This window comes from Gallinula chloropus (assembly GCF_964237585.1).
Source record: "Gallinula chloropus genome assembly, chromosome: 1".
Taxonomy (NCBI): domain Eukaryota; kingdom Metazoa; phylum Chordata; class Aves; order Gruiformes; family Rallidae; genus Gallinula; species Gallinula chloropus.
Window position 1 is genome coordinate 187,582,026 of NC_140085.1, and position 25,835 is coordinate 187,607,860.

Below are 25,835 nucleotides of genomic sequence, written 5' to 3' on the forward strand. Positions count from 1 at the left end.
TTGGGGACACGCTGGGACCTCCCCTCCCCCGCATAGGGACAGCCCCCCCTCATGTCCCCGCTCGCTCACACCCATTGTATGCGCCCTGGGGAAGGGCAAAGGGGAGGTCGAAGCGTTGAGTGGGGGGGGGACGGGGGACTCCCAGCCCCCCCCCCCCCCCCCGGAGAACCAGCAGCTCTTAAAACCATCCCCTCTGCTCCTGGTCCCCAGTGGTGGGAGTGACACAGACCCCAACCCACATCCACCCGCGTCCTGCTCCGGCACCAGCCCCAGCAGCACCATGGAGGGGAGCCCCCCTGTGATTCCCCCACTGTCCCCCATCATCAAAGCGGGGTGGCTGGACAAGAACCCACCGCAGGGGTGAGTAAGGTGCCAAAGAGGGGGGGGGGGATTTTGGGGGTGCAGACCCCCCCCAGCGGTGTTGGGGGGGGTGTGCGCCCCAGCTTGCCACCTAGAATTCCCAGTGTGTGTGTGGGGTCATCCCAAGGGGCTCCCAGCTCTTGGTTTGGGTTAAAACCACCCTTTTTTTGGGGGGAAATGGAGTTTTCGGGGGGGGGAAGGAGGAGGAAGGAGGAGGGAGGAGGAGGAAGAAGAAGGAGGAGGAGGAGGAGGAGGAAGGAGGAGAAAGAGGAAGGAGGAGGAAGGAGGAAGGTTACAGCTCCAACTCCCACCCAGCCCCGTGCCACGCTCCCTGTCACCTAAGCTCCCCAAAATTGTGTGTGGGGGGGGGCATTGGGATGGCTCCCTCCCAGCAGCGGCATTGCCCATGGAGGGGGGGTCCTGAAGAAGAAGGGGTGCAGCCCCCAGCCCCGCCCTGCCAGGGAAGAGCTGCTGGGTTTGTGGGGAGCAGTTGGAGAAGTAAAACCGGGGGGGGGTGGGAGGGGGATGGGATTGGGGGGGGGGATGGGGCGATTGGCAGGCGTGTGGCCGCGGGTGAGCGCGGTGATGGCAGTGGTAGCGCCAACGCAAAGCTCCCAGTTGGAGAAGTAAAACTGGGGGGGGCTGGAGGGGGGCTGTGTGCGTGCTCAGCAGTCAGGCAGGCAAAGTGGAACCAGTGAGACCAGTCTCACAGCAAGCTCAGCAAGCACAACCAGCCCAGTAAGTCCGGTGAGCCCAGTAAGTCCACTAAGACCAGTAAGCCCAGCAAGCCCAGTAAGCCTAACGTGCCCAGCAAACCCAGTGAGCCCACTGAGCCCAATAAGACCAGTAAGCCCAGTAAGTCCAGTAAGCCCAGCGAGCTCAGCAAGCCCAGTGAGCTCAGTGGTCCCAGCAAACCCAGTGAGCCCAGTAAGCCCAGTGACATCAGCTGGCACCACCCCAGCAGGAACCAGCTCGGGGAGCTGCCCCCCCAGATCCCGACAGGCATTTGGGGTGCTGAGCTGGGGTGGGGGAGACACCCCGAGCTGCCCCCCCCAGCAGGGGAAGCTGGGCCTGCGGGGGAAGTGAGAGCAGGGCCCAGGCCTGGGAACCTTCCTGGGGGCTATGGGGGGGCACGGGAGTTCCAGGGGGGCTGGGGGCTCCAGGGGGCAGGGATGGGCTCCCCACCAGGACCAGGGGCGGCACAGCCCCGTGCTCTTGGGCCTGAGTGCTCTTGGGCCTGAGTGCTCTTGGGCCTGAGTGCTCTTAGGCCTGAGTGGTTTCAGTCACGAGTGCTTTAGACCCGAGGGTTTTTAGTCCCCAGTGATCTTAGTCCTGAGTGGTTTAGTCCCCAGTGGTTTAGTCCCGAGTGTCTTTAGTCCCAAGTCATTCAGTCCCAAGTGTCTTTAGTCTCAAGTGTGTTAGTCCTGAGAGTGCTGAGTGTTTTAGCCCTGAGTGTTTTAATCCCAAATGTGTTAGTCCTGGGTGTTTTAGTACCAAGTGCTTTTAGTCCTGAGTGTCTTTAGTCCCAAGTGCTCTTAATCCTGAGTGTTTAGTGCCGCACTCCCAGTCCCACACGCTCCCAGTCCCACACGCTCCCAGTCCTGGTGCCAGTGGCTGTGTGGCAGCTGGGGGGGTCCCAGGGCTGTAATGTCAGTGGGGGGGGCTGTGGCTTCGGTGGGGGTTGGGATGTTGGTGGGGGGCTGGGTTCTCCATGAGGGGCTGGGATGTGGGTGGGGGGCTGCAGCGTCTGTGGGGGGCTGGGGTGTCTGTGGGGGGCTGGGGTGTCAGTGGGAGGGCTACAGGGTCCCCAACGCTGGGCTGGATGGACTGGGGGGGTTGGGGAGGGCATGGGGGTCCCTGGGTGGGGTGTGGGGGGATTGGGGAGGACATGGGGGTCCCTGTGTGGGGCGTGGGTGGCTCAGCTCCATCCCCAGGGTGCCCCCTCTCCCCACGGCAATGGGGGTGCCCAGCTACTCCCCTGCCCCACATGGAGCCCCCAGTGCCACTGTCACCTCCTGGGACATGAGTCCTGATGGCTTGTGGGTCCTGAGCAGCCATTTGGGGGGTGTAGGGGGGGCTTTTAGGGGGACCCCTTGGTGGCAGCCTGAGGTCCCCAGGGCGGTGACACCGGGGTCACAGCAGGGGGTCGATGGCGAGGTGGCTCCAGGCTTTTGGGAACTGGGGCGTGAAGACACCAGTGGGTTCACCCAGACTTCAAGGGCACAGGGGGGTGGGATGGGGAGGAGGCTGCTCCAGCTTGGGGCGGGGAGTCATAGCACCCATCCTGCACCCAGTGATTTGGGGAGGGATGCAGCAGTGGGTCCCTCTGCCCCCTTCCCAGGTCCTACATCTACCAGAAGCGCTGGGTGAAGCTGGACGCCGACTACCTGCGCTACTTCGACAGCGACAAGGCGAGGGGGGTGGGATTTGGGGGTGAGAAGGGGTGGGGGGGATTTGGGGTTTGAGGGTGAGAAGGGGTGGGGGAGTTTGGGGGTTTGGGGTAAGAAGGGGGGGGATTTGGGGGCTTGGGATGAGAAGGGGTGTGGGGGAAAGTGGGGTGCTGGGGACGATGCGGGGTGCTGGGGGGAGATATGGGGTGCTGGGGGGGGATGCAGGATGCTGGGGGGCGATGCAGGGTGATGGGGGATGCGGGATTCTGGGGATGGATGCAGGATGCTGTGAGCCTCCCAGCACGCTGAGCCCAGTGTTGGGGAGGGGTCCCCATCCCAATCCACCCCCGGGCCGTGGTGCTGAGCCCCCTGTCCCCTGCCAGGACCCCTACTCCAAGCGCCTCATCCCCGTCCCCTCCATCTCCCGCGTCACCAGCATCGGGGACCAGAAGTTCGAGGTCGTCACCAACAACCGCAACTTCGTCTTCCGGGCCGAGAGCGACGGTGAGAGGGGTTGGGAGGGGGGAGTTGGGGTGTCCCAGCTCCTGAGTGGGCTCTGGGGCTCATCCTGACCCATATACCCCCTCCCCACACCCCAAATTTGGATCCCCAGGGGACAGGAGTGAGTGGATCCGGACCCTGCAGCAGGTGGCAGAGGAGCGGAAGGGCCGAGCTCCGGAGGGGACAGCAGTGGCCTTGGCCACCAACGGGGCCACTGAAGCTGACAAGAGCGGCTTCCTGGAGCTGAGGGGCTTCAAGCACAAGCTCTTTGTGGCTGTGGCTGGGGACAAGGTTTTCCTCTACAAGAACGCGGAGGTGGGTGGTTTTGGTGGGGGTTTGGTGGGGGTTTGGGAGGGTCCCTGCTGCCATTTGGATGGGGAACCCCTTCTACAGCCTGAGCGGAGTGGCTGTGAGCTGGGGTACCCCTGGGGTACCCCTGGGGTGCCACCCCCAAACAGGGATGGCTCGGATCATGTAGGATGATGACCTCTTCCCCCCACCCAAATTAAGATTTGCACACCTCCCCCCCCCTCCAAACTGTATCCCTGCTGGCTCCCAGTCTTGGGGGGTCGCTCAGGGTGAGGGAAGAGGTGTGGGCACCCCAACCACCAGCACTGGGGTGGCATCAGTGTCCCTGCTTGGGAGGGCTGGGAGAGACCCCCCCAGCTTGGGAAGGTTGGGAGGGACTCCCAGGGGTTGGGAGGGACCCCCAAAGCTTGTGAGGGATCCCCCAGCTTGGGAAGGTTGGGAGGGACTCCCAGGGGTTGGGAGGGACCCCCAAAGCTTGTGAGGGATCCCCCAGCTTGGGAAGGTTGGGAGGGACTCCCAGGGGTTGGGAGGGACCCCCAAAGCTTGTGAGGGACCCCCCAGCTTGGGAGGGTTGGGAAGGATCCCCCAAACTTGAGAGTCTTGGGAGGGCCCCCCCAGCTTGGGAAGGTTGGGAGGGAACTTCCCAGCTTGGGAGGGTTGGGAGGGACTCCCCCAGCTTGGGACTGTTGTGAATGCCCCCCCCCACCCCAAGGGACCCCCCTGCAGCCCCCCCTCACCCCCCAACCCCCCAGGACTATCGCCTGGGCATCGGCATCACCTACATCGAGATGAACGTGGGGAATGTCAAGGAGGTGGACCGCCGGGGCTTCGACCTCACCACCCCATACAGGACCTTCAGGTGAGCCAGGGGGAGTTCTGGGCATCCCCCCACCCCAAAACCCTGCAGCTGCACCCAGAGAGGGCAAGTGGTATCTCCTCTACCCCAAAACCCCCACAGCTGCACTGAGAAAGGGTGAGGGGGTGTCGAGAGGGGGTCCTGTGTGTGTCCCCCCACCACAAAACCCCTGCAGCTGCGCCCAGACAGGGTGAGGGGGGTCGTGTTTGTGTCCCCGGCCCCAAAACCCCACAGCTGTGCTCAGAGAGGGCGAGGGGGTGTCCTGTGTCCCCCCACCCCAAAACCCCAGCAGCCACCCTGTCCCTCACCCCTCCATGTCCTTCTCGAAGCTTCTGTGCTGAGAGAGGGCGAGGTGGGGTTTGTGTGTGTGTGTTCCCACCCCAAAACCTTGCCCCTGGGAAGGAATAACCCCTTGTACCAGTACAGGCTGGGGGGGGAGCTGCTGGAGAGCTCTGCAGAGAAGGACCTGGGTGTCCTGGTGGGTGACAGGGTGGCCATGAGCCAGCAGTGTGCTCAAGGAGGCCAATGGCATCCTGGGGGGCATCAAAAGGAGCGTGGCCAGCAGGTCACAGGAGGGGATCCTCCCCCTCTGCTCTGCCCTGGTCAGGCCCCACCTGCAGTGTTGTGTCCAGTTCTGGGCTCCCTGGGATAAAAGGGACAGGGATCTCCTGGAGAGAGTCCAGAGGAGGGACATGGAGATGATGAAAGGCCTGGAGCATCTCCCCTGTGAGGAAAGGCTGAGTGAGCTGGGGCTGTTCAGCCTGGAGAGAAGCAGCCTGAGAGGGGATCTGATCAATGGGTATCAATATCTGAAGGGTGGGACACAGGGGGACATGGCCAGCCTCTTCTCAGTGTCTGTGGGGACAGGACAAGGGGCGATGGCCTCAAGTTGGAGCACAGGGAGTTCCACACCAATCTGGGGAAGAGCTTCTTCCCGGTGAGGGTGAGGGAGCCCTGGGACAGGCTGCCCAGGGGGGTGTGGAGTCTCCTTCTCTGGAGATATTCCAGCCCCGTCTGGACGCCGACCTGTGTGACCTGTCCTAGGGAGCTGCTTTGGCAGGGGGGTTGGACCCGATGGGCTCTGGGGGTCCCTTCCCACCCCTGCGGTTCTGTGAGTCTGAGATTCTGTCCCGTTCTGGAAGCTTCTGTGCCGACTCGGAGCAGGAGAAGGAGGAGTGGGTGGAGGCCATGCAGCAGGCCATCGCTGAGGCGCTCTCCAACTCCGAGGTGGCCGAGAGGATTTGGGCTCTGGAGCCCAACCGCTTCTGCGCCGACTGCGGCTCCCCCAAACCCGACTGGGCCTCCATCAACCTCTGTGTCGTCATCTGCAAGAGATGTGCAGGTACCTCTGGGGGTGAGGGGGACCCCTGCACCCCCTCCTGGGGTCCTCTTGGTGTGGGGCACCCTGGTAACCCCCACATTTGACTCGGTGTCAGGGGAGCACCGTGCTTTGGGGCCCGGCATCACCAAGGTCCGGAGCTTAAAGATGGACAAGAAGGTGTGGACAGAGGAACTGATCCAGGTATCGGTGTGAGGGGCACCCCAGAACCCCTATTTTTGGGGGTGTGTGGTGTGGTGTGACACTCCCTTCCATCCTCGTGGTAGACCCACAGCAGAGTTTATCCCAGCCCCGTGGCGTGACACCATGGTGTGGTTTGGCCAAGGAGGGGACACCCCCCACCAGCCTGAGGACCCCCCCAACACCCCAAACCCCTGTTATTTGGGGTGTGTGTGTGTGTGACACCTGCTTTCCTCCCCACAGTAGGGTCTATCCACACCCCATGGGGTGACACAGGGACACCCCCCAATCATCCTCCCCTTCACCCTGAAGGCCTGCAGACCCCCCTGACACCCCGGAACCCCTATTATTTGGGGGGGGGACACGGTGTATGACACTCCCTTCCCTCCCCACAGCAGGGTTTATCCCAGCCCCATGGGGTGACACAGGGACACATACCCCTATAACCCCCCCCCCCTCCATGGCCTGTGGACCCCCCCCAACACCCCAAACCCCCTATTATTTGGGGGGGGGGGGGGTGTCCATGTGGGGCCGACTGGGGGGGGTGGGGAGGGGGAACGGCACTGAGGAATGCGGGGGTGCAGCCAGGGAGGGGGCAGGGGAGCGGCGGAGGGGGCGGAGCAGGACCTTCGCTTCCCAAATCCGGATGGATCCCACATTCCTGCCCCCGCCCCGCCTCCGGCATCGCCCCATCCCCGAGCCCCCAAACGCTTCCAGATGCTTCCCTTCCCTCCCCCCACGTCCCCTCTCCTCCCCTTCCCTCCCCATTCCACCCTCCCATCCCAAAAAGACTCCTGAGACTCCCCACACCCCCCTCCCCATTCCACCTCCCACAAAAAGACCCCTCGGAGCCTCCCCCGACCGAAAGACCCCTGAGCGACTCTCCACACTCCCCTCCCCATCCCAAAAAGACCCCTCAGAGACTCTCCATGCCCCCCTCCCCATTCCGCCCCGCCATCCCAAAAAGACCCCTCAGGGACTCCCCACACTCCCCCCCACCTAAAAGACCCCTCAGAGACTCCCCCCCCCCAAAAAAAGACCCCTGAGAGACTCCCCACATCCCCCTCCCCATCCCAAAAAGACCCCTCACAGCATCCCCACCCCCCCTCCCCATTCCCTCCCCCTACCCCCAAAAGACCCCTCACAGCCTCCCCACACCCTCCTCCCCATTTCATCCCCCAAAAGACCCCTGAGAGACGCCCCACACCCCCCTCCCCATCCCAAAAAGACCCCTCAGAGACTCCTCCCCCCCCCCCGCCAAAAGCCCCTTCACAGCCTCCCAACCCCCCCTCCCCATTCCACCCCCCCGACTACCACCATCCCATCGCGCCCCATGTCCCCGCAGCTCTTCCAGCACATGGGTAACGAGGTGGCCAACCAATTTTGGGGGGCCAATGTGCCCCCCAGCGAGGCCATCGCCCCCCACAGCTCCAGCGGCGACCGCAAGCGCTTCCTCACCGCCAAGTACCGGGAGGGGAAGTACCGGCGCTACCACCCCCTCTTCGGACACCAGGAGGAGCTCGATAGGGTCAGTGGGGACCCCCCCCCCCCGACCTCCCCGCCCTGGGGGACGGGCAACGTCTGGGGGCTTGGGGCGGGGGTGCTCGGAGGTGCTGAGCTGCGGGCCTGAGGTGGTTTTGGGGGGTGGGAGGTGATTGTGTGAGGATGGTGATGGTGGTGGGAGGGTTTGCATCCTGCACCGCCCCCCCCCAGCCCCCCAAGTGTGTCACACTCCAGCCTGTGTCCCACGCAGCCCCATCGTGCACCCCAAGTGTGTGTCATGTCCCCCCCCCACACCACCCCCAGACCCCGGGGTCTCCAGGAGGGACCAGCCAGCTGCGGGGATGAGGGGACATCTCCAGATTGGGGCACCACCAACCCTGTTCCCCCCCTCCAGTCCGAGGTGGGACTCTCCCCAGTAACCCCCACAGTAACTCCCACAGTGTTGGGCTGGGCTGGGCTGGAGGGGAGTTCAGGCTGGGCTTGGGTTGGGGGGCACCCAGCCAGCACCAGCACCCCCAATCCCTAACTGGGACCCTCAATACCAATCCCAGTCCCAGTAACCTCCCCACCACCCCCGCAGCATCGGGCTGCAGTGCTGGGCTGAAGAGAGGGGTTCAGGTTGGGCCTGGGTTGGGGTGCATCCAGTCAACACCAGCACCCCTAATCCCTAGCCAGCACCCCCAGTCCCCGTAACCCCCCACCAGTCCCGCAGCATCAGGGTCCAGTGCTGGGCTGGAGGGGGGTTCAGGCTGGGCCTGGGTGGGGGGGCACCCAGCCCCCACCAGCACCCCCAGTCCCAGTGCCAGTAACCCCCCCCCTTCACCCCCAATCTCAATCCCAGTTGCAAACTGGGGTGTGGGATTCCCCCCAGTAACCCCCTCCCCCTTGCTCCTGCAGCATCAGGGTCCAGCGCTGGGCTGGAGGGGGGTCCAAACTAGACCTGGGTAGGGGGATACCCAGCACCCCCAGTTCCAGTCCCAACCCCAGCCGGGCTGGGTGCCTCTCTGCATCGCCAGCTCGGGCACCGCAGCCCTCCCTGCTTCCCTCCCGTCCGTCTGTCCGTCCGTCCCGCAGCCCTTGGCCGCTCCCCGCCCGCCGCGGCGCTGCCGTGTTTGCACAAGAGCCGGGGGCGCGTCGGGGCCCCCCCCCCCCCACCCCCGGGGTTGGGATTTGGCATTTGGGCCTGTTTGTTTCCCTGCTGCCTGTCCCGCCCTGCCCAATGACTTCACCCCTCTCCTCCAGGGAGGGATTCCAGCTCCAAACCTTCCGTCTCCTCCTCCTCCTCCTCTTTCCAACCTCCCTGTTTTCTCTCCACTCCGGGAAGGGACGGGGTGGGGTGGGGGGGTGGGGGGTTTGGGGAGGTGAGTTGTGCTGGGTGAGGGGGTTTAGGGGAGGGGCTGCTCGACCCCACCCACCCCATTCCTTCTGGCTGGAGCGGTTCCTCTTCCTCGGGAGCCTTCGGCCTCACCGGCCGCCCTCCCTCAGGCCCTGTGTGCCGCCGTCACCACCAGCGACCTGGCGGAGACCCAGGCCCTGCTCTTCTGTGGGGCGTCTGTCTCCTGCGCCACGGGGGACCCCCTGTACCCCACCCCCCTGGCCCTGGCTGAGAAGAGCGGGCAGAGGCTGCAGATGGAGTTCCTGCTCCACAACAGAACCTCAGGTAAAGGGGTCACCCCCCAACCCCTCCCCCTCAAAACCCCCTCAAATCCCCCCCAAACCCACTGAGCCTGGAGCTGGGGTGGATGCCAACGGGGTGCCCCAGGGAGGGGGGGACATGGGGGGATGTTTTGGAGTTTGTCTTGGTTCCATTATCCCACCCGTTGGCTTCCTGGTGTGAGGTCTGTGTGAGGGGGTGGGGGGGTGTTTGGGGGAACCCCCCTGGTGTCCAGTGCTGTGATGGGGATGCAGGCTGGTGCTCCCTGATGGATGGGCAGCCCCCACTTCAGCATCCCTACCCTCCCTGTCCCATCCTGTCCTATCCCCCCCATCCCATCCCATCCCATCCCTATCCCCTCATCCCATCCCCATCCCATCCCTACCCCCCTGTCCCATCCTGTCCGGTCCTACCCCATTCCATTCCTATCCCACCCCATCCCATCCCTACCCTCCTTGTCCCATCCTCACCCCCCTTGTCTCATCCCCATCCCATCCCTATCCAACCCCCATCCAACTCCACCCCATCCCATCCCCCTCATCCCCATCCCCATCCTGTCCCACCCCATCCCACCCCACCCTGTGCTGCTCAGCGTTCCCACCCCACCTCTCCCGGCAGTCTGATGGGTCTCTTGGGTCCCCAAATACGGGGTGACCCTCTGGCCCTTGGAAGGCTGAGGGTGGCCAGGCTGGAGGCGTGCCGGAAGCTTCCGGAGCCATCGCCTCCCCCTCGCCGCCAAGCCCGGACCGCCGGAGCTGGAGCTTGCCCTGGTTTTGGGGTTGGGCCTGTTGGTTGGGACGTGTCAGGGGGGCTCTGGAAGGGGGGGTGAGGGGTCCTGACCCCCCCCCGACCCCCAGGGGCCAGAGCCAACTGAATTCCTGAGCTCATCCCACCAGCTCTGGAATTAGGAGGGAGCAGGGCTCTGTGTCCCATGGGGGGTTCCATCTCCTGAGCCCCCTGAGGGCTGATCTGGGGGTGCTTTAGGGGTGTCCCTGCGCCCCAACTCTGCCTGGTCCCCAGAGGAAAGGGTGGGGAAACTGAGGCACAGCGGGGGGGACAGGCTCATGGGGACATGGAGAGGCGGTGCCAGAGCCCTGTGCTCTGTCCTTCCACCCCCATGGAGCCACAGGGACCTGGGACAGCCCAGGAGGGACCTCACGGAGGGGGGGAAACCTGCCCCCCACCTTCCATCGACACCCCAAATCCATCCCAGCTCTGCAGCCCAGGGTGGTCTGCAGGATGTGGGATGAGGGCGAGGGATGCAGGATGCAGGATGAGGGATATAGGATGAGGAATGAGGGATGCAGGAATGAGGGATGCAGGGTGAGTGTTGCGAGATGCAGGGTGAGTGATGCGAGATGCAGGGTGCGGGATGAGGGATGCAGGGTGTGGGATGAGGGATGCAGGATGCGGGATGAGGGATGCAGGATGAGGGATGCAGGATGCAGGCCACATGATGCCATCCCACCAGATAAACCTGACCCCACTGACCCCCAGCATTTATAACCCTCACTAGCAGCATGTTTTTTAGGGGTGGGGGTGGGTGTCTGGGGGGGAGAGCAGCCCCCCTGTGACACCCTGTCACCCCCTTTGCAGAGCCCCCCCGCCTGGAGGTGGGGGTCAGTGAGGAGAAGCCCTACTCGGTGCCCGTGCCCTCTGTCACCCACAATGGGTTCCTCTACAAGACCCCCTCCATGGCCAAGCCTGTCAGCGAGCGCAAAGGCCTGGAAGGTACGTTTTTGGGGGGCCACAAGGGCATGGGAAGAGGGGTACAGCGTTTGGGGGGCGCTCAGAGCCAGCCCTGAGATTGGGGGGGCTCCACCATCCCCACCATCCCCTGCATCACACGGGGCAGCATCGCTTGGGTTGATGGGATGTGCACCCAGCTGGGTGCCAAGCTGGGCTGGTGGGTGGCTGTGGTGCTGGCTGGAGAGTTTGGGGAGCCCCCCCCCAGCACCCCCTTCTGTGCCCTGCAGAGTTCAGCCGCCGCTGGTGCACGCTGCAGGACGGGGTCCTCAGCTACTACGAGAACGACCGCAACGCCGTGCCCAACGGCGAGATCAAGGCGCAGGAGATCGTCTGCCTGGTGAACAACCCCCCCCACACCCACGGGTAAGGATGGATGGACACCCCCCTGTGAGAGCACCCCAACACCCCTCTGCTCCCACGGGGCTGGCACTGGCTGCTGGCCCACCTGTGGATGCGGGATTGAGGGGGGCGGGGTGCTGTGGTGCCTGACCCCCCACGGCTGCCAGGCCCTTGGAGGGAGCATTTGCAGGGAGTCTGGCTCAGTGGGCTTTGCGGGGGGAGTGTGGAACCCCCTGTACCCCCCTGCATCCCCCTGCACACCCTGCAGCCCCCTATATCCCCCTGCACCCCCTTGTACACCCCTGCACCTCCCTGTACCCCCCTGCAGCTCCCTTTTAGCCCCTCGGCATCTCCCTTGCAGCCCCCTTGCAATCCCTTTTCTGCCCCTCTGCATCCCCCTGCACCCTCCTGTACCTCCCTGCACCTCCCTGCAGTCCCCTGCACCCCCTGTACCCCTCTGCAGCTTCCTGTGTCCCCCTGTACACCCTTGCAGCCCCAGTACACCCCTGCAACCCCCTGCGGTCCCCTGCACCCCAATGTGCCCTTCTGCAGCCCCCTGCACCTCCCTGCAGCCCCCCACACCCCCTTGTACACTTTGCACCCCTCTGCAGCCCCCTTGAACATTCCAGCACCGTGGGGCTGCTGGACACCTCGGGGACACAGTGTGGGGAAAGGGGGGGTGTGGGGTATCCCAAACATGGTTCCCCCCACCTGGGACACCCCTGTCACCCACCCGTCTCCACCCCACCGCCCATGGGTGCCCCATGTCCCCCCAGGATCGAGAGCACCTTCGAGGTCTATATCGAGTCCGAGAGGCTCTACCTCTTCGGGCTGGAGACCCCCGGCTGCGCCCGGGCCTGGCTCAAGTCCATCGCCAAGGTGGGCTGGGGGGGGGGCTGGGGGTGATGGGGTGAGTGGGCTGGGGAGGGGGGGGGCGGGGTCATGGGGTGGGGGGGCTGGGGGTGGGCTGCAGGTGATAGGGTGGGTGGGCTGCGGGCAGGCTGTTGGTGGGCTGTGGTTGGTGGGGTGGGTGGGCTGCAGGTGATGGGGTCATGGGGTGGGTGGGCTGGGGGTGATGGAGAGGGTGGGGGGTGATGGGGTGGACTGTGGGTGATGCTGTGGATGACGGGGTGGGTGGGCCGCTGGTGGGCTGCGGGTGATGGGGTGGGTGATGGGGTGGGTGGGCTGTGGGTGGGCTGCGGATAATGGGGTGGATGGGGGTGATGGGGTGGGTGGGGGTGATGTGGGGGTGATGGGGTGGATGGGGTGATGGGGTGGGTGGCGGTGATGGGGGGGTGATGGGGTGGGTGGGGGTGATGGGGTGGGTGGGCTGTGGGTGGGCTGTGGATAATGGGGTTGATGGGGGTGATGGGGTGGGTGATGGGGTGGGCTGTGGGTGATGGGGTGGGTGGGCTGTGGGTGGGCTGTGGATAATGGGGTGGATGGGGGTGATGGGGTGGGTGGGGGTGATGTGGGGGTGATGGGGTGGATGGGGGTGATGGGGTGGGTGGCGGTGATGGGGGGGTGATGGGGTGGATGGGGGTGATGGGGTGGGTGGGGGTGATGGGGTGGGTGGGCTGTGGGTGGGCTGTGGATAATGGGGTTGATGGGGGTGATGGGGTGGGTGATGGGGTGGGCTGTGGATGATGGGGTGGGTGGGCTGCTGGTGGGCTGTGGGTGATGGGGTAGGTGGGGGTGATGAGGTGGGTGATGGGGTGGGTGGGCTGTGGGTGGGCTGCGGATAATGGGGTGGATGGGGGTGATGGGGTGGGTGTAGGGGGTTAAACCCGGGTGTCCCTGACGGGCCCCTCCTCTCCCTCTCTCAGTCCTTCGTGCCCCCCGGAGCCGAGGAGCTGCTGGCCCTGGACTTCGAGCGGGTTGGGCGGCTGCGCTACAAGGGCGGCCTGAGCCTGGAGCGGGCCCAGCTGGGCTGGTTCGCGCTGGCCGGCTCCACACTGCACCTCTGCGGCCAGGACGGGGAGCGGCAGGAGCCGCTCCAGCTGCGGAAGCTGCAGGAGCTCTGTGCGTCAGGGGCGGGGGAGGGATGGGGGTGGGGGGGATGTTCCCTGAATCCTGCCCCAAGCAGCCCGGCCAGGGTGGTTTTGGGGATGGGGGTGGTGGGGGTGTCCGCCGAATCCTGCCCCAAGCAGCTCGGCCAAAGTGGTTTTTGGGGTGGGGGTGGTGGGGGTGTCCGCCAAATCCTGCCCCGAGCAGCCCGGCCAAGGTGGGTTTTGGGGTGGGGGTGACCCCAAAGCCTGCCCTGAGCAGCCTGGCCAGGGTGGTTTTTGGGGTGGGGGTGTCCCCAGATCCTGCCCTGAGCAGCTGCAATGTGCTCCAAGGTGGTTTTGGGGTGGGAGTGGTGGGGTGTGTCCCCCGAATCCTGCCCTGAGCAGCCCAGCCAAGGTGTTTTTTGGGGTGGGGGTGATGGGTGCTGCTCAGATGGAGCTTTGGGGGGCAGGGGTTGTCTCTGTGCTGGGTGGGGGGAAATCACTCTTCCTCCTCTTCATCCTCTTTTCCATTGAGTGGATGAACTTTGGAGTTGGTGCTAAACTGGGGGGACGTGTGGGTCTGCTGGGGGGTGGGGAGGGTCTGCAGAGGGACCTGGCTAGGCTGGACCCATGGGATGGGACCAGCGGGATGAGGTTTAACAAGGCCAAGTGCAGAGAGCTGCACATGGGACAGAACAACCCCGAGCAGCGCTACAGGCTGGGGGAGACTGGCTGGAGAGCTGTCAGGCAGAGAAGGGCCTGGGGGTGTTGGGTGACTGACCATGAGCCAGCAGTGTGCCCAGCTGGCCAGGAAGGCCAATGGCATCCTGGCTTGTGTCAGACACAGTGTGGCCAGTAGGTCTGGGGAGGGGGTTGTGCCCCTGGACTGTGGCATTGGTGAGGCTGCACCTCGAGTGCTGGGTCCAGTTCTGGGCTCCTCACCATAAGAAGGACATGGAGGTCCTGGAGCGAGTCCAGAGAAGGGCAGCCAGGCTGGGGAAGGGGCTGGAGGGCAAATCCTCTGAGGAGCGGCTGAGGGAGCTGGGGGTGTTGAGCCTGGAGAAGAGGAGGCTGAGGGGAGACCTTCTCAGCACCTCCACTGACCTGCCAGGAGGGTGCAGAGAGGTGGGCGATGGTCTCTTCAGCCAGGGAACAGGAGATGGGACAAGGGGAAATGGGCTCAAGCTGCCCCAGGGCAGGGTCAGCTCAGATGGGAGGGAAAAGTTCTTCCCTGGCAGAGTTGTGGGGCTGTGGAACAGGCTGCCCAGGGAGGGGGCTGAGTCACCCCCAGTTCCCCGTGGGTAATGGGCTCTGTCCCTTCCAGCCATCCAGGGGGACAACGAGGTGCTGGTGCTGGTGGAGAGACGGAGGTAAGAGCAGAGGCTGTGGTTGGGTTAGACTCCCCCCCCTCCCAAGCAGGACATCACCCCCACTATCCCAACTCCCTCTGGGGTGCCCTTTCCCTCCCCACCATCACCCCCAAAAAGGAGCTGGGATCACCCCAGTCCTCTAGTCCCAGCCTTCCTAGGGAGTCAGTAGTCTCTGGTCCCAACCTTCCCAGGGTGGGCAGTGGCCTTTGGTCCCAGCCTTCCCAGGGGGGTAGTGGGGTTTGGGGAGGGGGTGTGTGTGTGAGGGGGCGTCTGCCAGCCCCATGCTGAGGCTGGTGCTGCTGGCAGGACGCTGTACATCCAGGGGGAGAGGAGGCTGGATTTCCTGGGCTGGCTCCACGCCATCCAGAAGGCAGCGGGCAGCTCCGGGGACACCTTGTCGGAGCAGCAGCTGACCGAGTCAGACATCCCGCTGCTGGTGGATCGCTGCATCGACTACATCACCCAGTGTGGTACCTGTCACCCCTTGTCACCCACTGTCACCCATGGCTGGGCGCTGGAGGGGAGCAGAGGGTCACTCTGGCGGTGTGGGGCAGCTGGCTGAGACCCGTCACACTCGTGACACGTCTTTCCTCTCCCCCCTCTCCCTTCTCTCCCCCCTCTCCCCTTCTCTCCCCCCTCTCCCCTTCTCTCCCCCCTCTCCCCTTCTCTCCCCCCTCTCCCCTTCTCTCCCCCCTCTCCCCTTCTCTCCCCCCTCTCCCCTTCTCTCCCCCCTCTCCCCTTCTCTCCCCCCTCTCCCCTTCTCTCCCCCCTCTCCCTTCTCTCCCCCCTCTCCCTTCTCCTCCCTTCTCCCTTCTCTCCCCCCTGTGGGGGTGGGAAACACCCTGATCCCCACATTAGTGTTGGGTGGGCAAGCGGGACTGGGCAGGGGGGCACCAGGATGGGTCCCCATCCCCCTCCAGAGGTATTTGAGGGAGAGTCTCACCCCCAGCATCCCTACCCCAGGGCTGACATCCGAGGGGATCTACCGCAAGAGTGGGCAGAACTCCAAGACCACCAACCTGCTGGAGCTGCTGCGGCGGGACGCGCGGAGCGTGCGGCTCAAGGAGGGCGAGCACCACGTGGACGACGTGGCCAACACCCTTAAGCGCTTCTTCAGAGACCTTGGGGATGGGCTCTTCACCAGGCACTCCAGCCAGGACTGGCTCTGGGCCACGGGTGAGTGGGTTTTTGGGGGGATGGAGGGGGTGTGGAGGGGGCTGTTGGGGTGGGGGTTGGTGGGAGGAGGGGGTGGGATCGCTGTGTCACGTGGAGAACGTGGCTCTGGGATGCTCCGGCCCCACGGAGCTGGGGTGCTTCAGCCCTGGGGTGCTCTGGCTCCGTGGAAATGGGTGCTCCAGCCCTGGGATGCTCTGGCTTCATGGAGCTGGGGTACTCTGGCCCCACTCAGGTGCTGGGGTACTCTGGCTGGGGTACTCAGGTGCTCCAGCCCTGGGATGTTCTGGTTCCATGGAGCTGGGGTGTTCTGTCCTTATGGAGCTGGGGTGCTCCAGCCCTGGGATGCTCCATCCCCATGGAGATGGGGTGCTCCATCCCTGGGAGGCTCCATTCCCATGGAGCTGGGATGCTCCGGCTCTGGGCTGCTCTGGCCCCACGGAGCTGGGGTGCTCCAGCCCTGGGATCTTCTGGGTCCATGGAGCTGGGATACTCTGTCCTCATGGAGCTGGCATGTTCCAGCCCTGGGGTGTTCCAGCCCCATGGACCTGGGGTGCTTCAGCCCTGGGGTGCTCCAGCCCCATGGAGGTGGGATGCTCTGTCCCTGGGAGGCTCCATGCCCATGTAGTTGGGATGCTCCATCCCTGAGAGTCTCCATCCCCATGGAGATGGCATGCTCCATCCCTGGGATGCTCCAGCCTCATGCAGTTGGGATGGTCCAGCCCTGGGATGCTCCAGCACTATGAAGTTGAGATGCCCCATGCCCGCAGAGGGGCAGGAAGGTCCAAGTGTGGGTCTGGAGAGGGGATGGCGGGAATCTCACCTTCGTGCCCCCTCCACACTCCTCCTCTCCCTTGTGCTCCTCTTGCAGCTCTGGAGGATGAGGAGAAGATCAGCGAGTACCGGCGGCTCCTGGGCATCCTCCCCACCGTGAACCGGGCCACGCTGAAGGCCCTCATCAACCACCTCTTTCGGTAGGGTGTGGGTGGCAGGTCTGTGGCACGGGGCAACCTGGAGTCCCCCTTACCTCCATGGGGTGGCTGGGGGGTGCTGGGGAGACATGGGGCTGAGGAGACCCCTCATCCTGTGGCTCTCATCCCAGGCAAGGAGAGGAGAGCAATTTGGGGCCAAGCAGCACCCAAAGCTGAGCATGGTGTCCCCCAGCATGACCAGGATGATTGGGGGGGTGTTTTTGGGGGGGTCCCCAAGGCAGGAGGAGCCATAAGGGGGTTCCTTCCCCACAGGGTCCAGCGCTTCTCTGGGGAGAACCAGATGAACACACACAACCTGGCCATCGTGTTCGGGCCCACGCTCTTCCAGACAGATGGGAAGGACTACAAGGCAGGGCGGGTGGTGGAGGACCTCATCACCCACTACGTCAAGATCTTCAACGTAGGTTCACCCCCTCCCCACCACTGGATCCCCCCCCACACTCCCCACTGGCTCTGGATCGGGCCCACATGGGTGTTCTCCCAGGGGATGGGGAGGTGGAAAGAGGAGGAAGCTGGATCTGCTCCATCTTTAGGCATCTCCTTGATTTGGAGACCTCACAAACCCTGGAGACCTGGAGCTGTGGGGACAGTGGGGTGGGGGAGCAAAGTCCCCTGGGGACCCACATCTGCTTCTGCAGTGAAGCTTCATGGGGAGGTCTGGTCAGCCCTGATGGGCTCTTCTTCCCTGGCAGGTCAATGACCAAGAGATGAAGAAGCAGCAGGACGAGATCATGGCCATCATGAAGATGAGGGAGGCAGCATCCAGTGGGACACAGGTGGGTCCTGGTCTTTGGGACCACCCTGGGGTGCTCTCTTTGTGTGGGACCCCATCATCTGCTCCAGCACCTCCTGGAGATGGCCCAGGCAGGAGGTGTCCACGCTGGGTGGGAGGGGGCTTAGCCCACCAGTGGGAAGCTGCAGGTCAGAGTGTTCTCCTGTTGCCCTCCAGCAAGCTGGGGACTTCATCTGCACTGTCTACCTGGAGGAGAAGAAGACGGAGGCGGAGCAGCATGTCAAGGTGAGTGGTGGTGCAGAGGAGGAGAGGGCACGGAGCAGGGGTGGGGATGGGAACGGAGGTGAAGGTGGGGTTGGAGATGGGGATGGGGGTGGAGGTGGGGTTGGAGATGGGGATGGGGGTGGAGGTGAAGGTGGGGTTGGAGATGGGGATGGGGGTGGAGGTGGGGGTGGAAGTGGGGGTGGGGGTGGAAGTGGAGGTGGGGATGGGGATGGAGGTGGGGATGGGGATGGAGGTGGAGGTGGGGATGGAGGTGGAGGTGGGGATGGAGGTGGAGATAGAGACAGATGGGACAGGGAAGGGATGAGAAGGCTCCTATGGGACCTCACCATGGAGCGGAGCCAGAGGGGACAGGGACCTGGTGTCACATGGGGGGATGCTCTGAGCCGGCAACTCTGCAGCACGAGGGTGGCACAGCCCTGGCTGATGGAGACCTGTCCCTCCCTCCCAGATCCCAGCCACCATGACAGCTGAGGAGCTCACCTTCGAGATCCTGGACAGGAGGAAAGTTGTCATGAAGGAGAAGGACTATTGGAGCTGCTTCGAAGTGAACGAGAGGGAGGAAGCAGGTTGGTGGAGGGGTCTGAGGGTGGGGAAGGAGGTGGAAGTGGAGATGGAGGTGGGGGATGGAGGTGGAAGTGAGGATGGGGATGGGGATGGAGGTGGAGATGAAGGTGGGGATGGAGGTAGAGATAGAGACAGAGGTGGGACAGGGAGGGGGTGAGAAGGCTCCTATGGGACATCACCACGGAGCAGACCCAGGCCGGGCTCCAGGCACTGGGGCTCTACACCCCATCCAGGTTGGGTGTGACCAAGCGCCTGATGGGGCCAGGGGACACCCCTCTGCGTCCTTTGGGGTCCAAAGACCCTTGAGGCCTGACAGGGGGGTGTCCAGGAAAGTACCTCCCCCCCCCCGCCAGAGGAGCAGCTCTGGCGTGCCTGTGGTCAGCAGAGAGTGAGAGCTTGAGCAGGAGGAGACCCCAGGGACGGGCAGGGCTGGCCCTTGGAGGACTCTGGGGGCACCCATGTGACCCCCCCTGGGTGGGTGTCAGCCCCCCTGATCCCTGGCTGTGCCCCTGCCCCCCAGAGCGGCCGCTGCACTACTCAGAGAAGGTCCTGCCCATCCTGCACTGCCTGGGGACCGAGAGCTACCTGGTGGTGAAGAAGCAGATGGCCATGGAGAATATGCTCCTCTACCTCGGTGAGGAGCGGGGAGGAAGGCAGGGGGTGGGGATGGGGAAGGGGATGGGGATGGGATGGGATGGGATGGGGATGGGGATGGGACCCCCCCAGTACTGGGGCCCTGGGCTGGGGGCAGTCAGAGGGGGGGCAGCACCGGGAGGACACACACACCACGCTGCAGCCGGTGAGCTGTAGTGATTGGGGTGAGATGGGGGGTGTGGGGTGGTTTATCCCATGGGACCTGGTCTGGCTGCACCCCACACACACGTTAGGGGGCCTGACCCCCCTGGGGGGCCGGTGCCCCCAGCCAGCAGAGTGGGTGACTGCAAGCACGGCATGATGAAATTCCGGGAGGAGAGGAACCTGCTGGGGCTGGGCCTGAGCACCGGCTTCCACGACCGCTACTTCATCCTCACCCCCACCTGCCTGCGCCTCTACAAGGAAGTCAGGGTGAGCTTGGGCCCCCCAACTGCCCCCCACCACCCCCAACTGCTCCCCCATGTGCTCCAGCAGCCCCCCATGCGCCCCAGCAGCCCCCCATGCACCCCAACTGCCCCCTGTGCATGCCAGCAGGCCCCCTGTGTGCCCCAGCAGCCCCCCATGCACCCCAGCTGCCCCCTGTGTGCGCCAGCTGACCCCCGTGCACCCCGGCAGCCCCCCATGCACCCCAACTGCTCCCTGTGTGCACCAGCTGACCCCTGTGCACCCTGGCAGCCCACTGTGTGCCCCAGCTGCCCCCCGTGCACCCCAACTGCCCCCTGTGTGTGCTAGCTGACCCTTGTGCACCCCGGCAGCCCCCCATGTGCCCAAATTGCCCCCTGTGTGCCCCTGCACGTCTGCTGGGACTCTGCCTGTGGATGTGGCACTGCCTGGGCTGGCAGCGCACGGGCACTGCGGGCAGGGCTGGGATGGCAGGGGTGGGATGGCAGGCAGGGATGGGGTGGGATTGCAGGCAGGGATGGGCCGGGATTACACAGCGCTGGTGCTGACATCAACAGCATCACCGGCAACGGGCTGGCGTGTCATGGCCGGCAGTGATGGGCCAGCGCTGGGCCTGGTGTTGCCGGCAGCGCTGGGGCTGACCCCCCAGTGCCATCGCTCTCCCAGACCCACCCCTTCCCCGGAGCGGGTCCGGCGCCGCCCCCGAGCCGGTGCCCGGGCTCAGGGGGTGGGGTCTCTGCCACCCCGGCTGCGCTGGAACGTCAGCTTCCCCATCCCTGCCCCCCCCCCACTGTGACCCCGCACCCCGTGGGTCAGCGGGGAGCAGGGCGGTCCCCTCTCCCCCTCCCCGCCCCGTGTGCTTTAACCCCCCTCCTCTGTTGAACAGAGCCTGAGGCAGCGGACCCCCCCCTCGGAGAACGTGAGTAGAGGAGCCCGGGGGGGCTCAGCCGGGCGGCGGGGGGCCCTGCGCCCCTCTGCCCTTACAAGGCTGCCCGGGGGACACCCCAAATCCAATCCCGCAGCGCAGGTCTTTTAGGGGGGGCTGTTCTTCCCAGTTAGCCCCCCGCATTGGGACTGCCCCCCCCTCGTTATCTGGGCTCCTCTGGTTTGGGGGTGTCGCTGCCCCTGGGCACAGGGGATGGGCTGAGCCACTCCCCCATCCCGCGGGCATTGGATTGGGCTCTTGTAAGTCACGTGTTCGCTGTTTGGGGAGGGGTCCCACAGGGGCCCCAGCCTGTCACCCCACTGTCGGGGGTGTGGGTGGCACCGGGGTGGTCCCTGGAGAGAGGGAAGGGGGCTCTGGTGCCTCTTCCAAACCTCTACTGGTGTTGGGTGATGCCCAGAGCGGGTCACACCCCAGGGGTGCTGTGATGCTGGGGGTGGTGGGGGGTGGACCCCAGTGCTGTGGCTGTGAAGTTGGGGTGTCTGGGGACAGTGTGGCGCTGCAGTCACGCTGCTGTGATGCCCAGGAGGGTGTGACACGGGTGTCACCGTGGGGAACCCAGCACTGGGCTCTGGAGACCCCATCACTGGTCTCAGCCCTGGAAGGGACCCCAGGGATGGGACACCACTTGGGTGATCCCCCCAATTCCTGGGGTGAGCTGGGAATGGGCTGAGCCCATCACCGAATCCCTACGGTTCTCCTCCTGACATGCCATGGGGATGAGGCCCATCCTGGTGCTGGTGTGGGCTGGAGCAGGTGGGGATGGGTGAGGAGGGGGTTGGTGAGGGGCCTGCAGCCCCCCCCTGCACCCCAACACTGGGTCCCTCTTCCCAGAGCCACAAGCCGGAGAAGGAATGGCCTGTCAGGAACCTCAGGGTCTACTTGGGAGTCAAGAAGAAGCTTCGGCCCCCAACGTGGTGAGGGGTTGGGATGGGGATGGGCATGGGGATGGGGATGGGGATGGGGATGGGGATGGGGATGGGGATGGGGATGGGGATGGGGATGGGGATGAGGATGGGATGGGAATAGGGGCAGGGCCAGGGCTGGAGGTGGGGTCAGTGCTGGGGCCAGGACCAGCTCCGGTGGCGGGCCAGTACCAGTGCCGTACCGGCCGCCCCGCTGCCGCCAGGGGTCAGCGCAGCCCCGCGGGACCGGACCGGACCGGGCAGGGGAGTGCGGGGGACGGGGTGACAGGGGCTCACGGGGACAGAGGGTCGCAGGGATGGAGGTCTCAGGTTCGGGGGGGGGTAACAGGGACAGGAGGGGTCACAGGGCCGGGGGGTTTCAGGTTCACGGGGTCACAGGGACAGGGAGGTCGCAGGGACAGGAGCGTCTCGAGGACTGGGGTTCGCAGGGACAGGGGGTCACAGGGACTGGTGGTCGCAGGCACAGGGGGTCACAGGGACAGGGGGTCACAGGAATGGGGGGGTCTCAGGGACTGGGGTTCGCAGGCATGGGGGTTCTTAGAGATGGGGGGTCACAGGGACAGGGTGGGTCACAGGGATGGGGGAGTCTCAGGGACAGGGTGTTTGGGGTCCTTCACCCCTGGGGCGCTGGGGGGTGCAGGGCAGCACCTCACTCTTCCCCTTCTCCCCGTCCAGCTGGGGCTTCACGGTTTTCTACGAGAATGAGAAGCACGAGAAGCAGCAGTGGTAAGGGGGTGGGGGGGACATGGGGACACCTCCCTCGCCCCCCAGGACACACAGGGTGGCAGCCATGTGTGAGGATGGGGATTTCCATGGGCAGCACCTGGCTGGACACCCACAGACCCTCTGGGGATCCCATGGGGGGGCTGGGGCCACCCCCCACGTCCCCATCAGTCCCTGGGGGTTCTCCACGGCACCAACCTGGGTCCCAGCTCCACCTCCCCTCCCCCTGCACCCCCCGTGTCCCCTGCAGCTGGTGGCACCGTGTCCCCACAGGTACCTGTGCTGTGACACCCAGGCCGACCTGCGGGAATGGTTTGCCACCTTCCTCCACGTGCAGGTAGGCAGCAAGGGGCGTGCAAGGGGCGTGCAGGGAGTGTGCAAGGGGTGTGCAAGGGGCATGCAGGGAGTGTGTAAGGAGCGTGCAAGGGGCGTGCAGGGAGTGTGCAAGGAGCGTGCAGGGAGTGTGCAAGGAGCATGCAGGGAGTGTGCAAGGGGTGTGCAGGGAGTGTACAGGGAACATGCAAGGAGCGTGGAAGGAGCGTGGAAGGAGCGTGCAAGGAGCGTGCAAACATCCCTCCATGGTACCCAAGCATCCCCCATGGTACCCAAGCATCCCTCTGTGGTACTCAATTGTGTCCCCATGGTACCCAAGCATCCTGTAGTGGTACCCGAGCATCCCTCTGCGGTACCCAAGCATCCCATGGCGATACCCCAGCATCCTGTAGTGGTACCCAAGCATCCCTCGGTGCTACCCAAGCATTCCTCATGGTACCCAGGCACCCTGTAGCATCACCCCTTGTGAGGAGGCTAGGTCAGGGGTGGCTGAGCCCCGAAGCAGGCGGTGCCCAGCCCATGTCCCCTCTGTCCCCAGCACGGCGGGTCCCTGTGGCCCTCGGACCCCCCCAAGGCGCGGGCGCCGCGGGCGCAGCAGGACTCCAGGTTGGGTAACATCTCCCTCATCCCGCTGCGGGGCAATGAGAGTGAGATGAGGAACAGTGTGGCTGCTTTTGCTACTGACCCCCTAACCGTGAGTGAGATGGGGGGGGGGGGCTTGGGGTGGGGTCCCTTTGGGCTGGGGGGGGGATGCATCTCCCCTGCATCACACGCTGGGTGGGGTATGGGGGGGGAAACGCTGCTCCCCAAAGCTGGGAGAGGGGGTGTGGGGTCTGTGCCCTGCTCCCATTCTGGCATCACCCCAGAGGGGGTGGCTGATCCTTCAGGTGGGGGGGTAGGGGGCGTACCCCAAACCCGTGTGATGCAAGAAGGGGGGATGCTGCCAGGCTCCTGGTTTTAACAGGGTGATTCCTCTGAAACAAATCAGCTCCTTGATCTGTCTGTCTGTCTGTCTGTGCAGCAGCCATCCTGCCCCAGGGGGGGCTGCTGCATGCCTGGCATCCCCCCCTCACTCCCCCCTCACCCCGTGGTTGCTGGGGCCTTGCTCAGCCACGGGGCCCTTGGCACCCGTTGCTGTTATAAACCTGAGGACAGGGCTGTGCTGGGTGGGTGGGGGGGGGTTTGGGGGGTTCCACCGACGTGTGGCACCCAACGGACCCCATGGGTGGGGGCAACAGCATCACTACCCCAGTGCCCCCTGGTTCATCTTGGGTGTGGGGGAGCCAAGACCCCCGCCCAGGCTCAGGTTTATAACTGGGGAGGGGGCAGCAGGGGAGCCCCCCCCTGGGGCTGTGCTTGGCAGTGTGTGTGTGCCAGTCATCCCTCCCCACTCCAGGCTTGGACCCCCCCCAGCTCCAAGCTGGTAGGGTTGGGGAGGGGTGATGGTCTCTGTGCCCCCCGAAGCCCACAGAGCCCTGACTGGTGTCACCAGGGTTGAGTACCCAGGGATCCCAGTGCTCCCAGTACCGGGAATGTCCCCTACCAGCACCACACTGGGTGGTCCAGGGTGGGATGGGGTGGTCACACAGCAATGTGTTGTCCCCCCCATGACACCCAGGCATGGAGGGGGTGAGGACTGATGGGACCTGTCTGTCTGTCTGTCTGTCCCCAGCTCCTGCGAAACGTCTGAGCTGGAGGCCTGACACAGTGGGTGAGTGTGTGTCCCCCCCAAACCCCAGCACCCCCTGCCCCCCCCTTGAGCACCCCGGCTCAGTGGGAGGAGGTGTGTGTGGGGGGGAGGGTGCAGAGGTGGCAGCAGGGTTGGCACCCCAGCCTGGTGGGTGGGGGGTGCAGAGGTGGCACCCCCCCATCCCCATCCCCATCCTCATCCCTTCATTCCCACCACAGGTTCATCCAGGAGCTGGAGGCGGGGGGCAGCCCTCGGCGGGGGTCCCACCCTGGGGGTCCCACCCGACCCCGTACCCCAGCACCCACCGAGGGTCTCGTCAGCTCCAGAGCCTCCATCGGACCACAGGAGGGGATGTGGGTGGCGAGACCACCCACCCACCCAAGGGGGGGTTCAGGAGCCACAGCCGGGCAACCCGTGGGGTTCGGGGTACCCCGGGTGCTTTTGGGGGCCCCCCTCCTGCTCCCAGCCCCGGGCAGAGAGGCAGAGTGTGGGTGGGCGATGGGGGGGCCTGCACCCGGGGGGGGGTCTTTGCTTTTTCTCCTTCTCTCTTGGGTTTTTAAGTCTTTCTCCTTCCAAATGACAAGGTGGGGGGGGGGAAGGGGGCAGCCCCCCAGCACCCCACAGCTCCTGGGGAGGGTGTGCCCCATCCCTGGGGTCCCCTCCACGCTGGGGAGGGCGTCAAAGAGTCTCTGTGTAGCCCCAAATTGGGGAGAGGGGTGCAGCTGGGCTCTGTCCACCCTCACCCTGGTTCTGGCCTCTGCTGGAAGGGAGGGGAGGGGGGGGACAGTGTGGGGGGGTGGCAGGAGCTGCCCCCCACTTCTTGCTGCTGCCTCTTGATGGCATTAAAGGTCTTGGGGAAAGAGGTGCCCAGGGGTCCGGGTCTCCATGGGGAATGTGGGGCAGGGGGGGCTGGGGACAGCTGCGGGGGGTCTCGGGGATGCTGGGGGTACTGGGGGGCCCAGGGGTGCTGGGTGAGCCAGGAGTCCCAGGGGTGCTGAGGGAAGTGGGGGGCTCAGCGATGGTGAGGTAAGTGGGGGTCCCAGGGGTGCAGAGGGAGGTAGGGGTCCCAGGGGAGCTGAGGGTCTCAGGGGTGCTGGGGGTCCCGGGGGTGCAGAGGGAGGTGGGGATGGGTGCTGGCACATTGGGATGGGTGCTGGGATGGGTGCAGGGACACCGGATGGGTGCTGGCGCATGGGGATGGGTGCTGACCCCCCGAACCCCTCCCCCAGCGCCCCGGCAGCCCCTCGGCACGTGGCTGGTGCCACCCGCTCCGGGTCCCCGTGTCCGGCCTTTGCCATGGAAACCGCGCGGCTCCGGCTGGAACATCCATGGACAGGAGCCCGACCCACGTGCTCGGGGAGTGGGGAGGGGGGGGGGGGGGGCAGTGATACAGGTGGGCAGGGGTACAGGGATGCTGGGGTGCAGGGATGCAGAGATAATACAGGGATGCTGGGGTACAGTGGTGCAGGGATGCAGGGTGCCCAGATGCAGAGGTACAGGAGGACAGGGATGCAGGGATACATGGGGGCAGGGATGCAGGGGGGGCAGGGATGCAGGGGGGGCAGGGATACAGGGGTGCAGGGTGGAAGGATGCAGGGTGGAGGGATGCAGGGGGGCAGGGATACAGGGGTGCAGGGTGGAGGGATGCCGGGGGGCAGGGATACAGGGATGCAGGGTGGAGGGATGCAAGGGGGCAGGGATACAGGGGTGCAATGTTGAGGGATGCCGGGATACAGGGATGCAGGGATACAGGGGGGCGGTGGGATGGGGTGCAGGGGGCTGGCTGGGCAGTGGGAGGTGTTTGGGTGCCACTGCAGGGCTGGGTGCGTGGCCACTGCGCTGAGCTGCCCGTGGCGGCCCTGGTGGGGGGGTCCCACCG

The 25,835-nt window shown here is 65.2% G+C and overlaps 1 protein-coding gene across 1 annotated transcript in view; it reads left to right on the forward strand.

The window, feature by feature from the left end:
* ARAP1 (ArfGAP with RhoGAP domain, ankyrin repeat and PH domain 1) overlaps positions 1-24,710 on the forward strand; it is a gene marked incomplete at its 5' end in the record, with an annotated part of 31,051 nt that extends 6,341 nt beyond the window's left edge. Inside the window, 30 exons of the mRNA XM_084280519.1 lie at positions 211-360; positions 2,702-2,771; positions 3,134-3,254; positions 3,364-3,566; positions 4,313-4,419; positions 5,559-5,758; positions 5,853-5,938; positions 7,281-7,463; positions 8,924-9,098; positions 10,689-10,823; positions 11,069-11,204; positions 11,957-12,059; positions 13,007-13,202; positions 14,493-14,538; positions 14,845-15,008; positions 15,502-15,714; positions 16,583-16,685; positions 16,956-17,103; positions 17,396-17,479; positions 17,653-17,721; positions 18,170-18,287; positions 18,806-18,919; positions 19,208-19,350; positions 20,228-20,260; positions 21,119-21,201; positions 21,886-21,936; positions 22,207-22,270; positions 22,805-22,960; positions 23,939-23,977; positions 24,175-24,710. Coding sequence (XP_084136645.1) covers positions 211-360; positions 2,702-2,771; positions 3,134-3,254; positions 3,364-3,566; positions 4,313-4,419; positions 5,559-5,758; positions 5,853-5,938; positions 7,281-7,463; positions 8,924-9,098; positions 10,689-10,823; positions 11,069-11,204; positions 11,957-12,059; positions 13,007-13,202; positions 14,493-14,538; positions 14,845-15,008; positions 15,502-15,714; positions 16,583-16,685; positions 16,956-17,103; positions 17,396-17,479; positions 17,653-17,721; positions 18,170-18,287; positions 18,806-18,919; positions 19,208-19,350; positions 20,228-20,260; positions 21,119-21,201; positions 21,886-21,936; positions 22,207-22,270; positions 22,805-22,960; positions 23,939-23,956 — 3,472 coding nt within the window. The 3' untranslated portion in view covers positions 23,957-23,977; positions 24,175-24,710. The remainder of the gene's footprint in view (positions 1-210; positions 361-2,701; positions 2,772-3,133; positions 3,255-3,363; positions 3,567-4,312; positions 4,420-5,558; positions 5,759-5,852; positions 5,939-7,280; positions 7,464-8,923; positions 9,099-10,688; positions 10,824-11,068; positions 11,205-11,956; positions 12,060-13,006; positions 13,203-14,492; positions 14,539-14,844; positions 15,009-15,501; positions 15,715-16,582; positions 16,686-16,955; positions 17,104-17,395; positions 17,480-17,652; positions 17,722-18,169; positions 18,288-18,805; positions 18,920-19,207; positions 19,351-20,227; positions 20,261-21,118; positions 21,202-21,885; positions 21,937-22,206; positions 22,271-22,804; positions 22,961-23,938; positions 23,978-24,174) is intronic.
* Between the last annotated feature and the right edge of the window lie 1,125 nt (positions 24,711-25,835).